General features: G+C 38.1%; 1 protein-coding gene across 1 annotated transcript in view; it reads left to right on the plus strand.

Annotated features, from left to right (window-relative positions):
• Vps13b (vacuolar protein sorting 13 homolog B) overlaps window positions 1-16535 on the plus strand; it is a 543994-nt gene that overhangs the window by 250439 nt on the left and 277020 nt on the right. The window contains exons 26-28 of the mRNA XM_032914442.1: window positions 13139-13310; window positions 13849-13963; window positions 15672-15738. Of these exons, the coding sequence (XP_032770333.1) occupies window positions 13139-13310; window positions 13849-13963; window positions 15672-15738 (354 nt within the window). The remainder of the gene's footprint in view (window positions 1-13138; window positions 13311-13848; window positions 13964-15671; window positions 15739-16535) is intronic.

Consider the following 16535-nt stretch of genomic DNA (forward strand, 5'->3'; position numbering starts at 1 on the left):
CAGCATGTAGAAGAATGCAGATCGATCCATGCTTATCACCCTGTACAAAGCTTAAGTCCAAGTGGATCAAGGACCTCCACATCAAACCAGATACACTCAAACTAATAGAAGAAAAAGTGGGGAAGAGTCTCGAACACATGGGCACTGGAGAAAATTTCCTGAACAAAACACCAATGGCTTATGCTCTTAAGATCAAGAATCGACAAATGGGATCTCATAAAACTGCAAAGCTTTTGTAAGGCAAAGGACACTGTGGTTAAGACAAAACGGCAACCAACAGATTGGGAAAAGATCTTTACCAATCCTACAACTGATAGAGGCCTTATATCTAAAATATACAAAGAACTCAAGAAGTTAGACCGCAGGGAGACAAATAACCCTATTAAAAAATGGGGTTCAGAGCTAAACAAAGAATTCACAGCTGAGGAATGCCGAATGGCTGAGAAACACCTAAAGATATGTTCAACATCTTTAGTCATAAGGGAAATGCAAATCAAAACAACCCTGAGATTTCACCTCACACCAGTGAGAATGGCTAAAATCAAAAACTCAGATGACAGCAGACGCAGGCAAGGGTGTGGAGAAAGAGGAACACTCCTCCATTGTTGGTGGGATTGCAGACTGGTACAACCATTCTGGAAATCAGTCTGGTGGTTCCTCAGAAAATTGGACATTGAATTACCTGAGGACCCAGCTATACCTCTCTTGGGCATATACCCAAAAGATCCCCCAACATATAACAAAGACACATGCTCCACTATGTTCATAGCAGCCTTATTTATATTAGCCAGAAGCTGGAAAGAACTCAGATGCCCTTCAACAGAGGAATGGATACAGAAAATGTGGTACATCTGCACAATGGAGTACTACTCAGCTATCAAAACCAATGACTTCATGAAATTCATAGGCAAATGGATAGAACTGGAAAATACCATCCTGAGTGAGGTAACCCAATCACAGAAAAACACACATGGTATGCACTCATTGATAAGTGGATATTAGCCCAAATGCTCGAATTACCCTAGATGCACAGAACACATGAACTCAAGAAGGATGGACAAAATGTGGATGCTTCACTCCTTCTTTAAAAGGGGAACAAGAATACCCTTGGGAGGGAATAGGGAGGCCAAGTTAAGAACAGAGGCTGAAGGGACACCCATTCAGAGCCTGCCCCACATGTGGCCCATACATATACAGCTACCCAATTAGATAAGATGGATGAATCAAAGAAGTGCAGGCTGACAGGAACCAGATGTAGATCTCTCCTGAGAGACACAGCCAGAATACCGCAAATACATAGGCAAATGCCAGCAGAAACCACTGAACTGAGAACGGGACCCCCCATTGAGGGAATCAGAGAAAGGACTGGAAGAGCTTGAAGGGGCTTGAGGCCCCATATGAACAACAATGCCAAGCAACCAGAGCTTCCAGGGACTAAGCCACTACCCAAAGACTATACATGGACTGACCCTGGGCTCCAACCTCATAGGTAGCAATGAGTAGCCTAGTAAGAGCACCAGTGGAAGGGAAATTCCTTGGTCCTGCCAAGACTGAACCCCCAGTGAACCAGACTGTTGGGGGGAGGGTGGTAATAGGGGGAGGATGGTGAGGGGAACACCCATATAGAAGGGGAGGGGGAGGAGTTAGGGGGATGTTGGCTGGGAAACTGGGAAAGGGAATAACAATCGAAATGTAAATAAGAAATACCGAAGTTAATAAAGATGAAAAAAAAAATAATGGCTTTACCAGAATTTCCTTTATTTTCAAGTCAGTAAGGTGGGTAATACAATTTTCTTTCTTTTTTAAAATATATTTATTCACTTTACAACCCAATATCTGGCCTTCCTCTCTTCCTAGTACCCTCTCATACAAGTCTTCCCCCATTCCACCTTTTCCTTCTCAAGGGATAGCATCTCTGGGTGTTCTTGGATTCAGTTTTGGGAGTATTTTATTGAATATTTTTGCATCAGTGTTCATAATGAGATATTGGTTTGAAATTCTCTTACTTTGTTGAATCTATATGTGGTCTGGGTATCAGGGTAACTGTGGCCTCATAGACTGACTTTGGCAATGTTCCTTTTGTTCCTATTTTGTAGAATAGATTGAGGACTATTGGTATTTGCTCTTTTTTGAAAGTCTGGTAGAATTCTGTACTAAAACCGTCTGGCCAAGGTCTCTCTTTGGTTGGATGCCTTTTAATGATTGCTTCTATTTCCTTAGGGGTTATAGGACTATTCACATAGTTTACCCGATCTTCTATTTCCTTAGGGGTTATAGGACTATTCACATAGTTTACCTGATCTTCTTTCAGCTTTGGTAATTTGTATCTGACTAAAAAGTTACCCATTTCATTGAGATTTTCCAATTTTGTTGAATACAGGCTTTTGAGTAAGACCTAATAATTCTTTGAATTTCTTCATTATCTGTTGTTATGTCTCCCTTTTCATTTCCGATTTTGTTAATTTAGGTACTGTCTGTCTGTCTTTTAGCTAGTTTTGGTAAGGGTTTCTCTATCTTGTTGATTTTTCAAAGAATGAGCTCTTGGTTTCCTTGATTCATTGTAGTATTTTTCTCTTTCTTTTAAATTGATTGATTACATACCTGAGTTTGATCATTTCCTGCTGTCTACTCCTCCTGGGTGCATTTGTTCCTTTTTTTTCTCTTGGGTCTTCAGATGTACTTTTAACTGTCAGTATGAAAACTCCCGACTTCTTTATGAGGGCACTTGTGAACATTCCTCTTAGCATTGTCTTCATAGTGTCCCATAAGTTTGGCTATGCTGAACCTTCATTTTCATTGAATTCTAGAAAGTCTTTTAGTGCTCTGTTTCTTCCCTGTCCCAGAAATCGTTGAGTAGAGTTGTTCAGTTTCCATGAAAAACAAAATACACACACATACACACACACACACACACACACAGAGAGAGAGAGAGAGAGAGAGAGAGAGAGAGAGAGAGAGACTTGCTGTTGTTTCTAAGTTTGTTGAAGTCCATCTTTAATCCATGGTGATCTGATAAAATCCATGGGGTCATTTCAGTGTTTGTGTCTCTGCTGAGGCTTGCTTTGTGACCAGTTATATAGTCAATTTTGGAGAAAGTTCTGTAATGTGCTTAGAAGAAGATATATTCTTTGGGGTTTGGGTGAAACATTTGGTTTGAATTTGGTCCGTTTGAATCATAACCTCTTAGTTTAGTTATTTCTCTGTTTAGTTTCCTTTTTGATGTCCTGTCCATTAGTGAGAATGGGGTGTTGAAGTCTCCCACTATTAATGTGGGTGGTTCAATATGTGATTTAAGCTTTAGCAATCTTCCTTTTATGAATGTGGGTGCCCTTTCATTTGGGACATAGATGTTCATAATTGTGATGTTCTCTTGGTGGATTTTTCCTTTGACAGGTATGAAGTGCCCTTCCCTGTGTCTTTTGATTGCTTTCGATTGAAAGTCTACTTTATTAGATATTAGAATGGGTACTCCAGCTTGTTTCTTGGGTCCATTTGCTTGGAAACCCTTTTTCAAGCCCTTCGTACTGAGAGGAGTATCTTTGTTGCTGAGATGTGTTTCTTATATACAGCATAATAATGGATTCTGTTTCTGCATACAGCTCACCTGTGCAGGTTGCATCCCAGGTGGACCAGCTGGGATGGTGGGTGGATCTAACTAGAATGGAATTGGTCTGGTAAGGTTCAAGCTGGTTAGTTTTGGAGTTCCGAAGGTTTCCACAAGGAAGGAAGACACTCTTGGGAGTCCCACCAGGCTTCTCCAGAGTGAAGAGCCAGTGCTGAGCTAGACAATGGGACTCAGGGGACCTTGCACAGTTCACCTTTGTAGACTGTTTCTAGTGGACCCCCATTTTTACTTTCTTTTTTTTTCTTTTTATTGGATATTTTTATTTCCATTTCAAATGTTGACCCCTTTCCTCCTTTCCCATCTATAAACCCCCATCCCTTCCCCTCTCCCCCTTCTTTTATGAGGGTACTCCCCAACCCAATGACCCACCCCTTCCCACCTACCCGCCCTGACATTGCTCTACACTGGGGGGTCCATCCTTGGCAGGAGCAATGGCTTCTCCTCCCATTGGTGCCCAACAAGACCATCCTCTGGAACATATGCAGATGGAGCCATGAGTCCATACCTGTGTACTCTTGGGATAGTGGTGAAGTCCCTGGGAGCTCTCGAGTTCTGGTTAGCTGATATTGTTGTTTTTCTTGGAGTTGCAAGTCCCTTCAGCTCCTTCAGTCCTTTCTCTAACTTCAGTGGTTGGCTGTGAACATTCACCTCTGTATTTGTCATACTCTGGTAGAACCTCTCAGGAGACAGCTATATCAAAGTGAAGAATTTGTTTCTGTAGGGGCTAAGTAACTTCCCCACGGTTATAAGGATAGCAAGTGTCAAAGCTGGAATTACAGTTGTTGCATGCTGAAGAGTCTCAAATGTATAAATTCTTAGAACTTCATCTACTGATTAAATTTTCTTTTGTAGTAAGTAGTCATTGCCATGTGTAGATGCTTCTTTATGCTGCCTTGTTCCCTAGTTCATTGTGTCTTATGGCCTATTTCCCTTTAGTTCTTGGTAATTCTCAGATGATGTCAATTGAGACATGACTCCTACATTCTCTATCATCTTTGTTCTCTGTTTCTGGCACTTATTTTCTTTCCTGTCTTTTAATCACTTCCCACCTTCCTACCTACTTGTTCACTACTTTGTGTGTGTGTGTGTGTGTGTGTGTGTGTGTGTGTGTGTGTGTGTATGTATGTATGTATATGTCTCTTTCTTTTTTTCACAAGTTGGTTATTCTTCCTGCAGGTATTTTCTAGTCCTCTTGGTTTCAGTCAGTACTTTATCCAGTCATGAGATTGGAGGATGATAGGAAAACAAGAGAAGAAAGTGAATCCAAATGTCTTTAAATCTAGTTAATTCGGTACTGATTTCTTAACATTGTAAAACTTATTTCTGTCACTCATTGTAATTGCTTGGTTCTAACCCAGATGAGGTAGAATTGCAGTAGGATTGAGCTGAAGATATGCCCAACACATTGAATACATTTCAGAGTTTTGGCACAAAGTATGGGTGTTAAAGGGGAAAGACAAAGTCATAATGTAGATGTTGACTTTGCTAGTGACCAGAACAGAACTGTGCTCATTTGTTTTCTCTAAGGTGGATTGCTTAGTTCCTTTGACTGGAGAAAATTAGCTCAGCTTTGTCTTGTTACTTTTCTTCTCTTCATTATGGACCCGTTTTCTCAGGTCTAAGAATGAACTTTCTCTTTGGATAGGACATTTGCAGAATTTATCAGAGGAACAAAGATGTTTTCTAACTTCTGTCATCAGCAGCTGCCTTGTTGAAAGAGATCCATCCTCAGAAAGATTTTTTAGATTAACATTTCCATTCTGTGTACTAGGAAATGAAATCATAGTGAATTACAGTTAGCAACACCCAAGGTAGCAGCTGGGCCAATTTTCACCATAATTCTGGGTTAGTGAAACCTATGGAAGAGACCTTGGGTCTTTTTCTGCAGTGTCAGCATCACATTGTGAGTTCCCAGGCGTTAGCGTCATAGTCTGTCCTCTGAGGCAATGTTAGTATTCCACCACAAACATTAATCCACTGTGTAGTTGGTTTATGTACAGTTCTCTTATTCCCTTGAATACAGTATATGCCTTCATTTGTTTTTGTCCTCCTTAGTGTTGGCAAAATTCTGCTTTCCTTTGTAATGGGATGCTTGCAGTTATACTGGTTTTCCTGCCCCCTCACCCCTTCTCCGTGTTTATGGATTGCTTCTTTTTTCTGTTTCTTTGAAACCAGGTTTGAATATGTCGCCCTGGTGGGCCTAGAACGGGCTTACCTAAGCCAGACAGGCTGTGACTCACTAAAGCATGAGTTACCACACCTGGCCGTATTTGAGATTTTTTTTTTTATTGAGATTATTATAATTGACTAGATTGATTTTTAAATGTTAAACTGGTACTATACTTCTGAAATATATTATGATATATTCTCCTTCTTATCTTTTACTTTTAACTTTTTTTTTCTTGGTAAAGGCAGGTTTTTACTCTGGCTTTCCTGTGATTCCTTATATAGACAAGGTGGGGATCATCCTGCATCTGCCTCCTTGATGCTGGGTTCTGGAATTAAAGTGTATGCTTCCACGTATTTTACTAGAAGAAATAATATTATTGTTTTTTATAAAAAAAATAGCTTGGGAAGTTTTTCTCTTGGTCTGTTTTGTAGAAAAGCATATTTTTCATAGGAAAATTCTCATGATCCATAAGTAACTTCAAAGTTATATAATATACTTGAGGTGACAGTTGAGCTAAGTAAAAGAAGTTTTAACTTTTTGACTATCAGAGCAAGGGGTCTGTGACATAGCACGGGTTAAGGGAGAAAGACTCAAAATTTTGAAAAGATCACAAGAAAGCATGGTCTTCTGCCTCCTGCACTGCTGGGTTTCTAGAAACCATGCTATCTGGCATCCATCATCTGCTCGCTCTCTCTCTCTCTCTCTCTCTCTCTCTCTCTCTCTCTCTCTCTCTCTCTCTCTCTCTCCCATCCATCCACCCACCTACCTTCCCTTACAATACCGTAACTCTGTAGCAGGGGCTGTCTTCAAGCTTGGTGGCAATCCTCCTGCTTGCGCATCCTAAGTGCTGGTCTTACAGCCATATGTCAATTCAACCATTTTACAAACTGAATTTTATGCTAGTCATTGGCAAAATAATACTTACTGATTAAAAATCTGAATCCCACTCAAGGGCTCAATGTCAAAAATACTTTTGCTGACCACATTTAAGACTTCACATAAGACTTCACCTCCTAAAGTGTCTACCACCTCCCCCTGCTAAGTGTTAAGCTGTAAGGTAAGCCTGTACCACAGTGGCCTCTGGTGACAGTCCAGACATAGATGATAGTAATACAAAGCTTAGAGTTTACTAGTTTGAAGTTTTGTGAACTATCTACTAAGTTGTATACTGTCCATCCATATACCTTCTCAGCTTTTCATCTGCCTCAGCTGACACACCGTTGAGCAGCAGCATCCTGTGAGTAGGACATCTGGTGTTTGAGCAGGTGTGTCCCTGTAAAGTCTCCTGAGGGGGCTGAAGAGATGGCTCAGAGGTCTAGAGTACTGAATGATAAATCTTAAAAACAAACAAGTCTGTTGAGGCTAAGTTCTTGATGTCATTGAAAAACAAATGTTTTTGTCTGCTTAGTTTGTTTGTATTTATTTTCTTCTGGATAGTATAGAGGAAGTTTCTCTTGTTCAATAGCAATGCAGAGAAACACAATGTATTACTATTTATTTGTTTGGTATCGTACAACTTAGCATAGTTTATTGATCCTATAGCTTTGGTCATAGATCCTTCAGAGTTTTCTGTGTGCAAGATTGTCTGCCAAATGAAACACTTGTGCTTCTCGTTTCAGATGATTTTACTTTTGTTACCTAATTGCTTTGACTAGGACTTCCAGTAATAACTTGAATTGACGTTCTATTCATTAACAAAATTAGGCAGTATTGCAAAGTTAAAAGTAATCTTAACTTTTGACAATTTTTTATTGTGAAGGGAAATTTATTATATTATTCTGACTTTAAGGACATTTCTGTAAAAGAGTTAAAAAAACATTGGAAAGTTGGCCTGACTTTTTTCTGTTTCTATATTATTTCTATATTTATACTCTTTCATAATTTAATGAACATTGTTAAATATTGTAAGTAGAAATAACATTATTTACATGGGCATTTTCCATTCTCTCAGAAGTAACTTTGTTAAATACTAATAATTTCAGGTTCTCATTGGATGTGGCATACAAACTTTATATCATCTTTATCTTTATTCATTATTTTTATCAATAGAACATAGTCCCAATATATTTTAAGCCCAGTACAGAATATAAGGCCCAATGTACTCTTTTAAATATATATCTTAATATATAAGTTGAAATAATTTAGAGTTCAAGCACTTATATGAATTTAAATCTCATTCATCATCGTGCATCGCCTAGAGACATATGTACATGTTTGTTATGTTGCCACAATTCTGACAAATAATTAAAGCTGTAATTAAGAGTTTGTAACTCACAATGCCAAGCAACCAGAGCTTCAGGGACTAAGCCACTACCTAAAGACTATACATGGACTGACCCTGGACTCTGACCTCATAGGTAGCAATGAATATCCTAGTAAGAGCACCAGTGGAAGGGGAAGCCCTGGGTCCTGCTAAGACTGAACCCCAGTGAACCACACTGTTGGGGAGGGTGGCAATGGGGAGGCTGGGGAGGGAACACCCATAAGGAAGGGGAGGGGAAGGGGATGTTTGCCCGGAAACCGGGAAAGGGAATAACACTCGAAATGTATATAAGAAATATTCAAGTTAATAAAAAAAAAAAAAAAAAAAAAAAGTGTAAAAAAAGAGTTTGTAACTCAGGTTTTTATTTTTAATGATTTTAAACATAATTTGTTTTTATCTGATTTTTTTAAAGACATATTTCACTATATAGCCATAGGTGGTTTAGAATTTACTATGTAGACCAGGCTGGTCTTGAACTTACAAATATCCATCTGCCTCTGCTTCCCAAGTGCTAGATCTGATATCTTCACTTCTTTAGAATTTTTTTTTTTTTGATGGCAGGAGGATAAAATATTTGTGGGGAGGGCGTCATGAAATTTCCCTATAGTGGTTAAAGCACTGTATCACGAGAGACTTTCTTTTGTACTCAAAGAGGACTCAAGAGGCTACCGCAGTGGTTTCAGTGCCTTGTGCTATTAATTGCAGAGCGCAGTGCCCCATGAGAGAGTGGCAGTGCGAAACCAAGCCTTTTATCATAAATGCCTGTCAGTCGTGCATTTGAAAACTCTCAGGTATCACTTTATCCTTAAACTGACATAGAACTGCCTTTTGCTACTTCCTTATATTACATATTTATTAAAGAAGTTGATCCTTTTAAAAAATAACACAAGTATTTAGAAGAATTTACTATGTTTCATGTAGACAATGACTCCGTAAATACATGTAATACAAACTGAGGTAGGGAATTCAGCTCACCGCTCTGCAGCTTAACACAGGTGTGTCTGTGAGGAGCAAACGTTTGATAAGTCAGCAGAAACTGCTGACACCAACCACCTCACCATGATCATGCTACTCTGTAGGTTGTGGAGGAAGGAGAGAGTTTCAGGCCAGTCTGGGCTGCACCATGATTTTTAGGTAGCTTAAGCTGAATAAAGATAGGGTGAGGCTGTCTCAACAACCTGACAGCAAAGCAAGAGAAAATGTAAAATGCCACGTAAATGCCTAAAACGCCAGTTCTTCTTAAAACAGAAACAGATACGTTCACGCACCAGTGTAACCAGAATTATTTATTAATCCAGGAATCAAATTGCTTTATTGCTTTAAAGATGGTTTCTTAATATGCATAGCTGTTTGATGGACATCAGTATATTAAAATATAAATGGCTTTTATAGCAAAACTGTTGTCAGATTCTCAGCGACTGTGTGCCTTTAGCCTAAGCAGTGGTTTCTTTTAATTGGTGCAGATAGCCCTTTTCATGGTAAGTGTAGTTTGAGCATTTTTACTATACTACTGTTTTAAGGTTGCTAAGTATTTGAAATATTTTGAAGCTTTTATTCAAAATATACAAATCATGACATTTAGATTATCTTTTTATCCATCATAGAACATGGAACAAGCTAATGAGTGAAGGTTGTTTAGCCTTTGTTAGCTATCACATGTTTTCTGTTTAATGCTTTGCCTATTTAAAATAATCATATCAGAAAATACCTCTAATATTTCACTTATTATCTGTAGAGTTTTATAAAAATTCAGGTGGTTTTACACACTGTGGCATAATAGTCTGAGGCAGCTTTCCTTTTTTATGTCAGTTATCTAACTGGACCTTCTTTGAAATTTAACTTTGAGTTTATAAATGTCTTAACTTAAATCTATATTTAAAGAAAGTCAATTTTTTATTTACAACTTAAATATGCTGTCCTATTTGGTTGTGTAAATCAGAACTGGTTTTTAATTTTTTGAATATGGAATTTACTAGAAATAAATCTAGTGATGCTAACTACACTCTAACAATTGTTTGTATTAAGTAAAACTATTTGTAGAATCCCAGATGATTGAAACTCTGCCAAATGATGTCTTCATACTAGAGTTGGTGCAAGCACTCTGATTCCTGCAAGCACCTTCAGCTTCCTTTGTTTGCATTTGTGTGGTGGTAAACTGAGGAGTATGGGTGAGGTTTACTTCTCTGCTTACAAGCTGATTTACTGAAACTGAGAGAGCAAAGGTACAGGAGGCCCAGCAGGGCACTTGTTACTGTTGACTTCAGTACAAACAACAGGGGAAGTGTTTAGCCCTTGGGGAGCTTGTGTGATTGAACAAGAATGTTGAAGTTATTTTGAAAAGGAAGAGTAGCAATGTGGCCAACTATGATCTTCCCTGAGCTCTGCAGCAGGCATAGGATAGAGGGCTGAAGTGTTTGTTCTTCCAGATGAACAAAGATAAATTTACCTAGAAAAATAAACTCAATATGTTGGTTAATTTTCCATGATTTTTTTATTTTAGAATTGCACTAAGGAAGTATGGGAAAATAGTCTAACATTACCATTTTGGGTCCAGTTTTCACTATAGACTTGTTAAATAAAGAAGGAAATTATTGTAAACATGCGTAACAATATCACAGCCTACATTTTAAATCCAAAAAGAAAAATTGAAACCACTTGACAAAGTAGTATAAAAGTTTTTCTCAGAATTGCTTACTAAGCTAGAAGCCATGGTCACAGGATTCTTATGAGGATACCCAGTAATGTTTTAAAATGATTCGATGCACTTTTCTCTGCACCTATCATCCCACAGGGTATGCTGTTCCTTAGAGGATTTGATTAGAAATGTTTCTGCTCTAGAAACTATCTCTTTGAAAAGGCATAATAGCTATATTGTGTCATCTTTTGCTGATTTGACTTTGTAAAAAGCATCTGCTTTGGAAATAGTTTGTGCTTTTTATTAAATGTTACGTTAGACAGCTAACCAAAAATAAAATTTCTGTAGCTTCTTAAATTCTAGAAATTTCAGCTATGATAGATTAAGAGTCTACTTATTTTGTAGAAGTATGATAAAATCCTGCAAACAGTTTTTTGTTATGTTTGGGACAAGGATCTAAAAATTTCCCACTTCAGTAAGTCAGAGGACACCAATTCTGTTGCTGTGTTTGCTCACATCTTGTGAGCTCTTTTAGTAATGGTTGTCACTGCCATCATCCTTCACACCTGCTCTTCTGTCTTTTAAGCTAAAGGAGAGAAGGCAAGAGGAAACGCTTCTGTAGCAACTTTCTAATTACCTGGCCAGGAGGGCACATCTGCAGGATAGAGCATGGCTTCGGCTGCTGAGAATGAGGCTTTAGTTATGGCTCTTGTTTCGGGTATAACTATACCCAAAATCAAGATCTAGAGATTGGTGGCTTCTGCTTTGACTTTCGACCAGGAGAAAATAACCGCTATTGCATGCCTTCTCAAACATTCTAAGGGACATTTTTCTCATGCATGATTACATAGGAAATAAATATTTTATCTATTTTACTTAAGACATTCAAATCAACAGGGAGCTGTGAGAGATTATGGATCTATGAAAGTCCGGGTATTCCACAAGACAACCCAGGACCAAGTTCTCTGCTCCAGAGAGACAAATATAAGGAATGAGAGACACAGACAAGAGATAGTTTAGGGAGAAAGGGAAGAGAACAAGAGAGGGGAGAAAGGGAGCAGGAAGGATAGAGAGCACAGGGCTACCTCTGAGGACAGAAGGGACATTGGCTTGTAGACTGTTTATAAAGGCAAAAGAGGAACACCCTGAGTTAGAGTAAGTGTTGATTTTGGTTGGGCATGTTAATCAGGGCATGTTAATCAGGGCTAATCAGGGCAGCCAGATAGGGCTTGTCATTCCTACACTTATATGTTGATAGTTGGACCTTGGTAGTCAGCCTCAGGAGGAACAAGTGGCCAAGCAAGAGAATAGAAACTTTGGTAACTAACTTTAGAAATGTAAAGGTTTTAGCAAGAGAGAGGAAAGAGAGTAAAAGGGCAAAATCTGTTCAGGCCTGTTAGAGTCCCCTAAGTGCATTGCATGCAATTGAAAAAGAGTGTTATGTTGGAGAAATGACAGAGTAATAGAGGCAGGAGGAAATGTGCAAGCTTAGTGTTAATGATTACCATCCACTTATGAAGTGTTTACTGTGGAGAAACTCTTCCTTTACCTTCAGTGCTCTTATTTATTCTAGATTCTAAGCATTCAATATCATAAAACTAATTTATGAAGAAGGTAGTGGACTCTGGAAAGTCCTTATCGTAGTATATCATGCTGCCTACTAGACTCAACCTATTGAGATACAGATTACAAACGCATCTTGTAACAAATAAGCATGCTAAAGTTGATCTGTCTCCGTCCCGCATTACACGCACAGCACTGGCCTCTAGCAGCATCTTTTCCTGCATCCGAGACTAGAGCTACGCAGCACCAGTTTAACCTCAGATAAGGGGATTGATTTTGTTCTAGGCTACTAAAAACTGTTAAATACAAAAAACACCCACCAAGTCTCTCACGGCAAACTTGCTAACAGGGAGTTTAGGATCTTATCCATACCCAAGTTCAGCATATACCTATAAAATTGACTAAGCTCATATGTTATTTCTCTAGATTTCAGTTACACAAAATATTTCATAAAACCTAACCTAGTCTATGGAGACTAGTCTATGTTACATTGTACAAATCACTTTGCTACATTTTTCTAAATTTATTCCTAAATGCTCTAGATCAAGCACATATTTCTCCTGTAAAGAGATAGAGAGGGTTAATGCGGAAAGCCTTGTGGTAACAAGTCAATCATCTCTGTCACAGCTAATCATCTCCATCCAAAAGCAGCAATGGGCAGTGAATGATTTCCTTGACTCTGATTGTATAAAATCGTATTCCTAGACAGTTGGCCGTGGCCCTTGGCTAGTTGGACACCCTTGGTTTTGGAAAAGCTATAATAACATGCACCTACATTATAACTATATAAACTGCTTGAGTAGTATATGTTTATAAAGCTTGGCTTGCTATTTCTGGTTGAATATCACCATTTAAGTTTGTTTGTTTGTTTCCTCACCACAGGGAGATTCGATTCAAGCTGCTGATGACTCGCCATTCTCAGACTCTGTCACCTTGGAACAGACTACCAGTCACATCGGTGGGTCCAGTGGACGCGTTAGTCTGTGGATGCAGTGGGTGCTCCCCAAAGTCACTGTGAAACTCTTTGCACCAGACCTTGAAAAGAAAGACACAGGTACAGGAATACTTTTCTTCCTTATTTTAAGGATAAAATTATATATATTCCTGCTTTTGGAAAAAATAGGTATAATTTTCTTCAGAGTTTTCATTTATAATTTAATTAGCTGCTATTCAAGTGTTTTGATTTAAGAATGTTGCTACCATTGAATTTCGTTACTATATAAAGCTTATGTATACCTATTCTCTTTGATTTTGTAAAATCGAATTTTGCTTATTGACAATTAAACTTCAGCTACAAGGTACGAGTGACTTACTCTGAGCAGTGCAGTTCATTGTCAGTGTTCAGAGATCCTTGGCAGGTAACTGATTGATCTATTCAATGAGAACTATGGTTTTCCTAACTTGAGATACATATACACCATCTCTTAATATTAAGGGCTCTTTGACACTAATGTTGCTTTTAAGTATAGACGTCTGTAATCGTTGTGCCCTTTAGATGGTCAGGATCTATTAGCCCTGTGAAATATAAGATGGGGGACTTTGTTGTTGATTATAAGAACTCTGTTGATAAAGGTGCTTGTTTCTTTTTGCAGAGGTTTGTATGGTCAGTGAATTAGAAGACCTCAGTGCATCCATAGATGTGCAGGATGTATACACCAAAGTGAAGTGTAAGATAGAGAGCTTCAGTATTGACCACTATCAAAGCAGGTAAGTGATGGGTGACAGCTCCAGGAGAGCTGTGCTTGTTAGAGCTGGTCACCGTACGGATGCTCCTATCTACACTTACCACTTTCAAAGAGTGCTTAAACAGGTGAAGTTGCTGTCTTAATGGTCTCTCATTTGCATCCAGTAACATTTTATAACATACCATACAGCTCTTCATCAACATCCACATTACTGCTCTTAAAATACCTCACAAGTGTGTGCCATGTGTTATAGATCTGCTAAGATGCCTAGGACACAGGTGACATGGCTGATTGCAGCTGCACACCTTAGGACACAGGTGACATGGCTGATTGCAGCTGCACGCCTTAGGACACAGGTGACATGGCTGATTGCAGCTACACACCTTAGGACACAGGTGACATGGCTGATTGCAGCTGCACGCCTTAGGACACAGGTGACATGGCTGATTGCAGCTGCACGCCTTAGGACACAGGTGACATGGCTGATTGCAGCTGCACGCCTTAGGACACAGGTGACATGGCTGATTGCAGCTGCACGCCTTAGGACACAGGTGACATGGCTGATTGCAGCTGCACGCCTTGATCGACTGTTCTGCAGCCCACGCTGAGGTAGAGCACCTGTTCATAAACGTCATAGATAAACCTAAAACCACATTCCCTACGCAGTCCCTCTGTATATGAAAATGTTATTTGTTTATAATAGATATTGTCAATGATCTCTCCGTTAGTGCTTCCTGGATAAAAGTACCAATCTTTACTGTTTGGATTTATAATATAACTGAGGGTTTTATTTTTAATTTGAAATAATAGCACACATACTATAAAATCTAAAAATGCTATTATAGTATTTTAAATAGTATTATATTATCAGTTTCATGATAATATCTCCAAAAATAGTCTTTAAGATGTATTTTCTTAATGGATTCATAATATGTACCAGTTCAACAGTTTCTATTGTATACCTATAGGTACCCAGTGTCTTTTTGTACATGTACTGCTCTATAATTGTAGTTCCTAAAATATGCTTGCAAACATGTCGAGTTCTACTTCTACACTTGTCTTTTCTCACATATCATACTTATGATACCACTAAGTACAAATCCATATTAGATAACTAGAAATTGTCATTATGAAACATACAGTATATCAGTTGCTGTGTTGTACAACTTATTATAATATATAATATGGCAATTATTTTTGTCACATTAACAATGATAGTTAATTGGCATTTGATTTTTTTACTTGGATTGATGTCTAGTACAGTGTATTTAAAATGAAATGATTTTTTATGTAATATATCAATTGAAGAACTGAAGCAATTTCTGATATGAATATTATGTACTATAGTTTATCCTTAGTTTTATTGTTAATTTATATGCAATTCAAAATTCATATAATTTATCATTATAATGATGTGCTTAGCATATTTTATGTGCCAGACTCTGCTAAGCACTAGAGATACAGAGTTTAATAAAATAGACAAGAATTTTACCTCTCTGTACCTTTTCATCTATGGAAGAGACAAAAATGGATAGAAAGAGAACTATTCCCATGCAGAGCCCAGAGCATGCTGTGCTGCTGTAAGTGGGTCTGCTGGTTGAAGTGCTATGTCTATGCTTAGCACCGAGCATGCTTTCCTTTAGAACTGCTGGTGCTTTGATGTGTGGTCAGTTTTGTAATTGAGGGAAATTGAAGAGAACAAACACATAAGGTGCACTTGTGTTTTCCAGGCCTGGGGAAGGTTGGCAATCAGGACAATTTGAAGGAGTGTTTCTGCAGTGCAAAGAAAAACCTATGGTGAGACTCATTTAATAACTTTTATTCTTGAGAATATATTTTAAATTGTTTATATTTGTTTTGCTTTGCAACAGGAGTAATGATATTTAGAATTAGAACTCACTACATTCTTTTAGACTTCTTTCTCTTAAATTATTTTTAAAATTAGAATTGCTTAGTCTTTTAATCTGTTCATGTTTTGTAACCAATTTCTTTGTAGCAAATAAATTTATCAAAATGCAAAGGTATATTTTATAATTTATTTATGACGTTTGGAATTTTTTTACTTTCATTAATAAGTTCATGATGGATTGCCATTACTAAAATCTTGAAGTAATAATTGTATATGGAAGTCAATTACTTTATTTATTTATTTATTTATTTATTTATTTATTTATTTATTTTTAGTTACCTCCATTTCCAATGATTTTACAGAAAAAATACAAAGGCCATATTGAGATATAGCTCAGAACTGAACTTGAGCAGAATCAAGAATCCTTCCAGCGCCCCCTCTTTTGTTCCTGCTTTTCTTGCTTTTGTGTCTTCTCACCTTCTTTGCTCCTGCCCCTCAATCTCCTCAAGCCTTGGGGAAGAGTGTTGGTCTTTGGGGGAGTGTGGGGGTGTCTGGTTGTCAGTCTGTATTTACTATCACTGTTCTGAGTTTGTGAGTAGGAATTAATATTGCCATCAGTAGAAGAAAGTTAAAGTAAGTTATTAAGTAAAATGGCTTTTTACTTGTGTTGAATGATCCAGCTTTGACCAGTACACCGTTTGTCATTCCTGGGTTACTTCTTCTGTGATTCCCTTGGTTTTTGTTT

This window comes from Rattus rattus, chromosome 1 (assembly GCF_011064425.1).
Source record: "Rattus rattus isolate New Zealand chromosome 1, Rrattus_CSIRO_v1, whole genome shotgun sequence".
In the NCBI taxonomy this organism is placed as follows: Eukaryota; Metazoa; Chordata; class Mammalia; order Rodentia; family Muridae; genus Rattus; species Rattus rattus.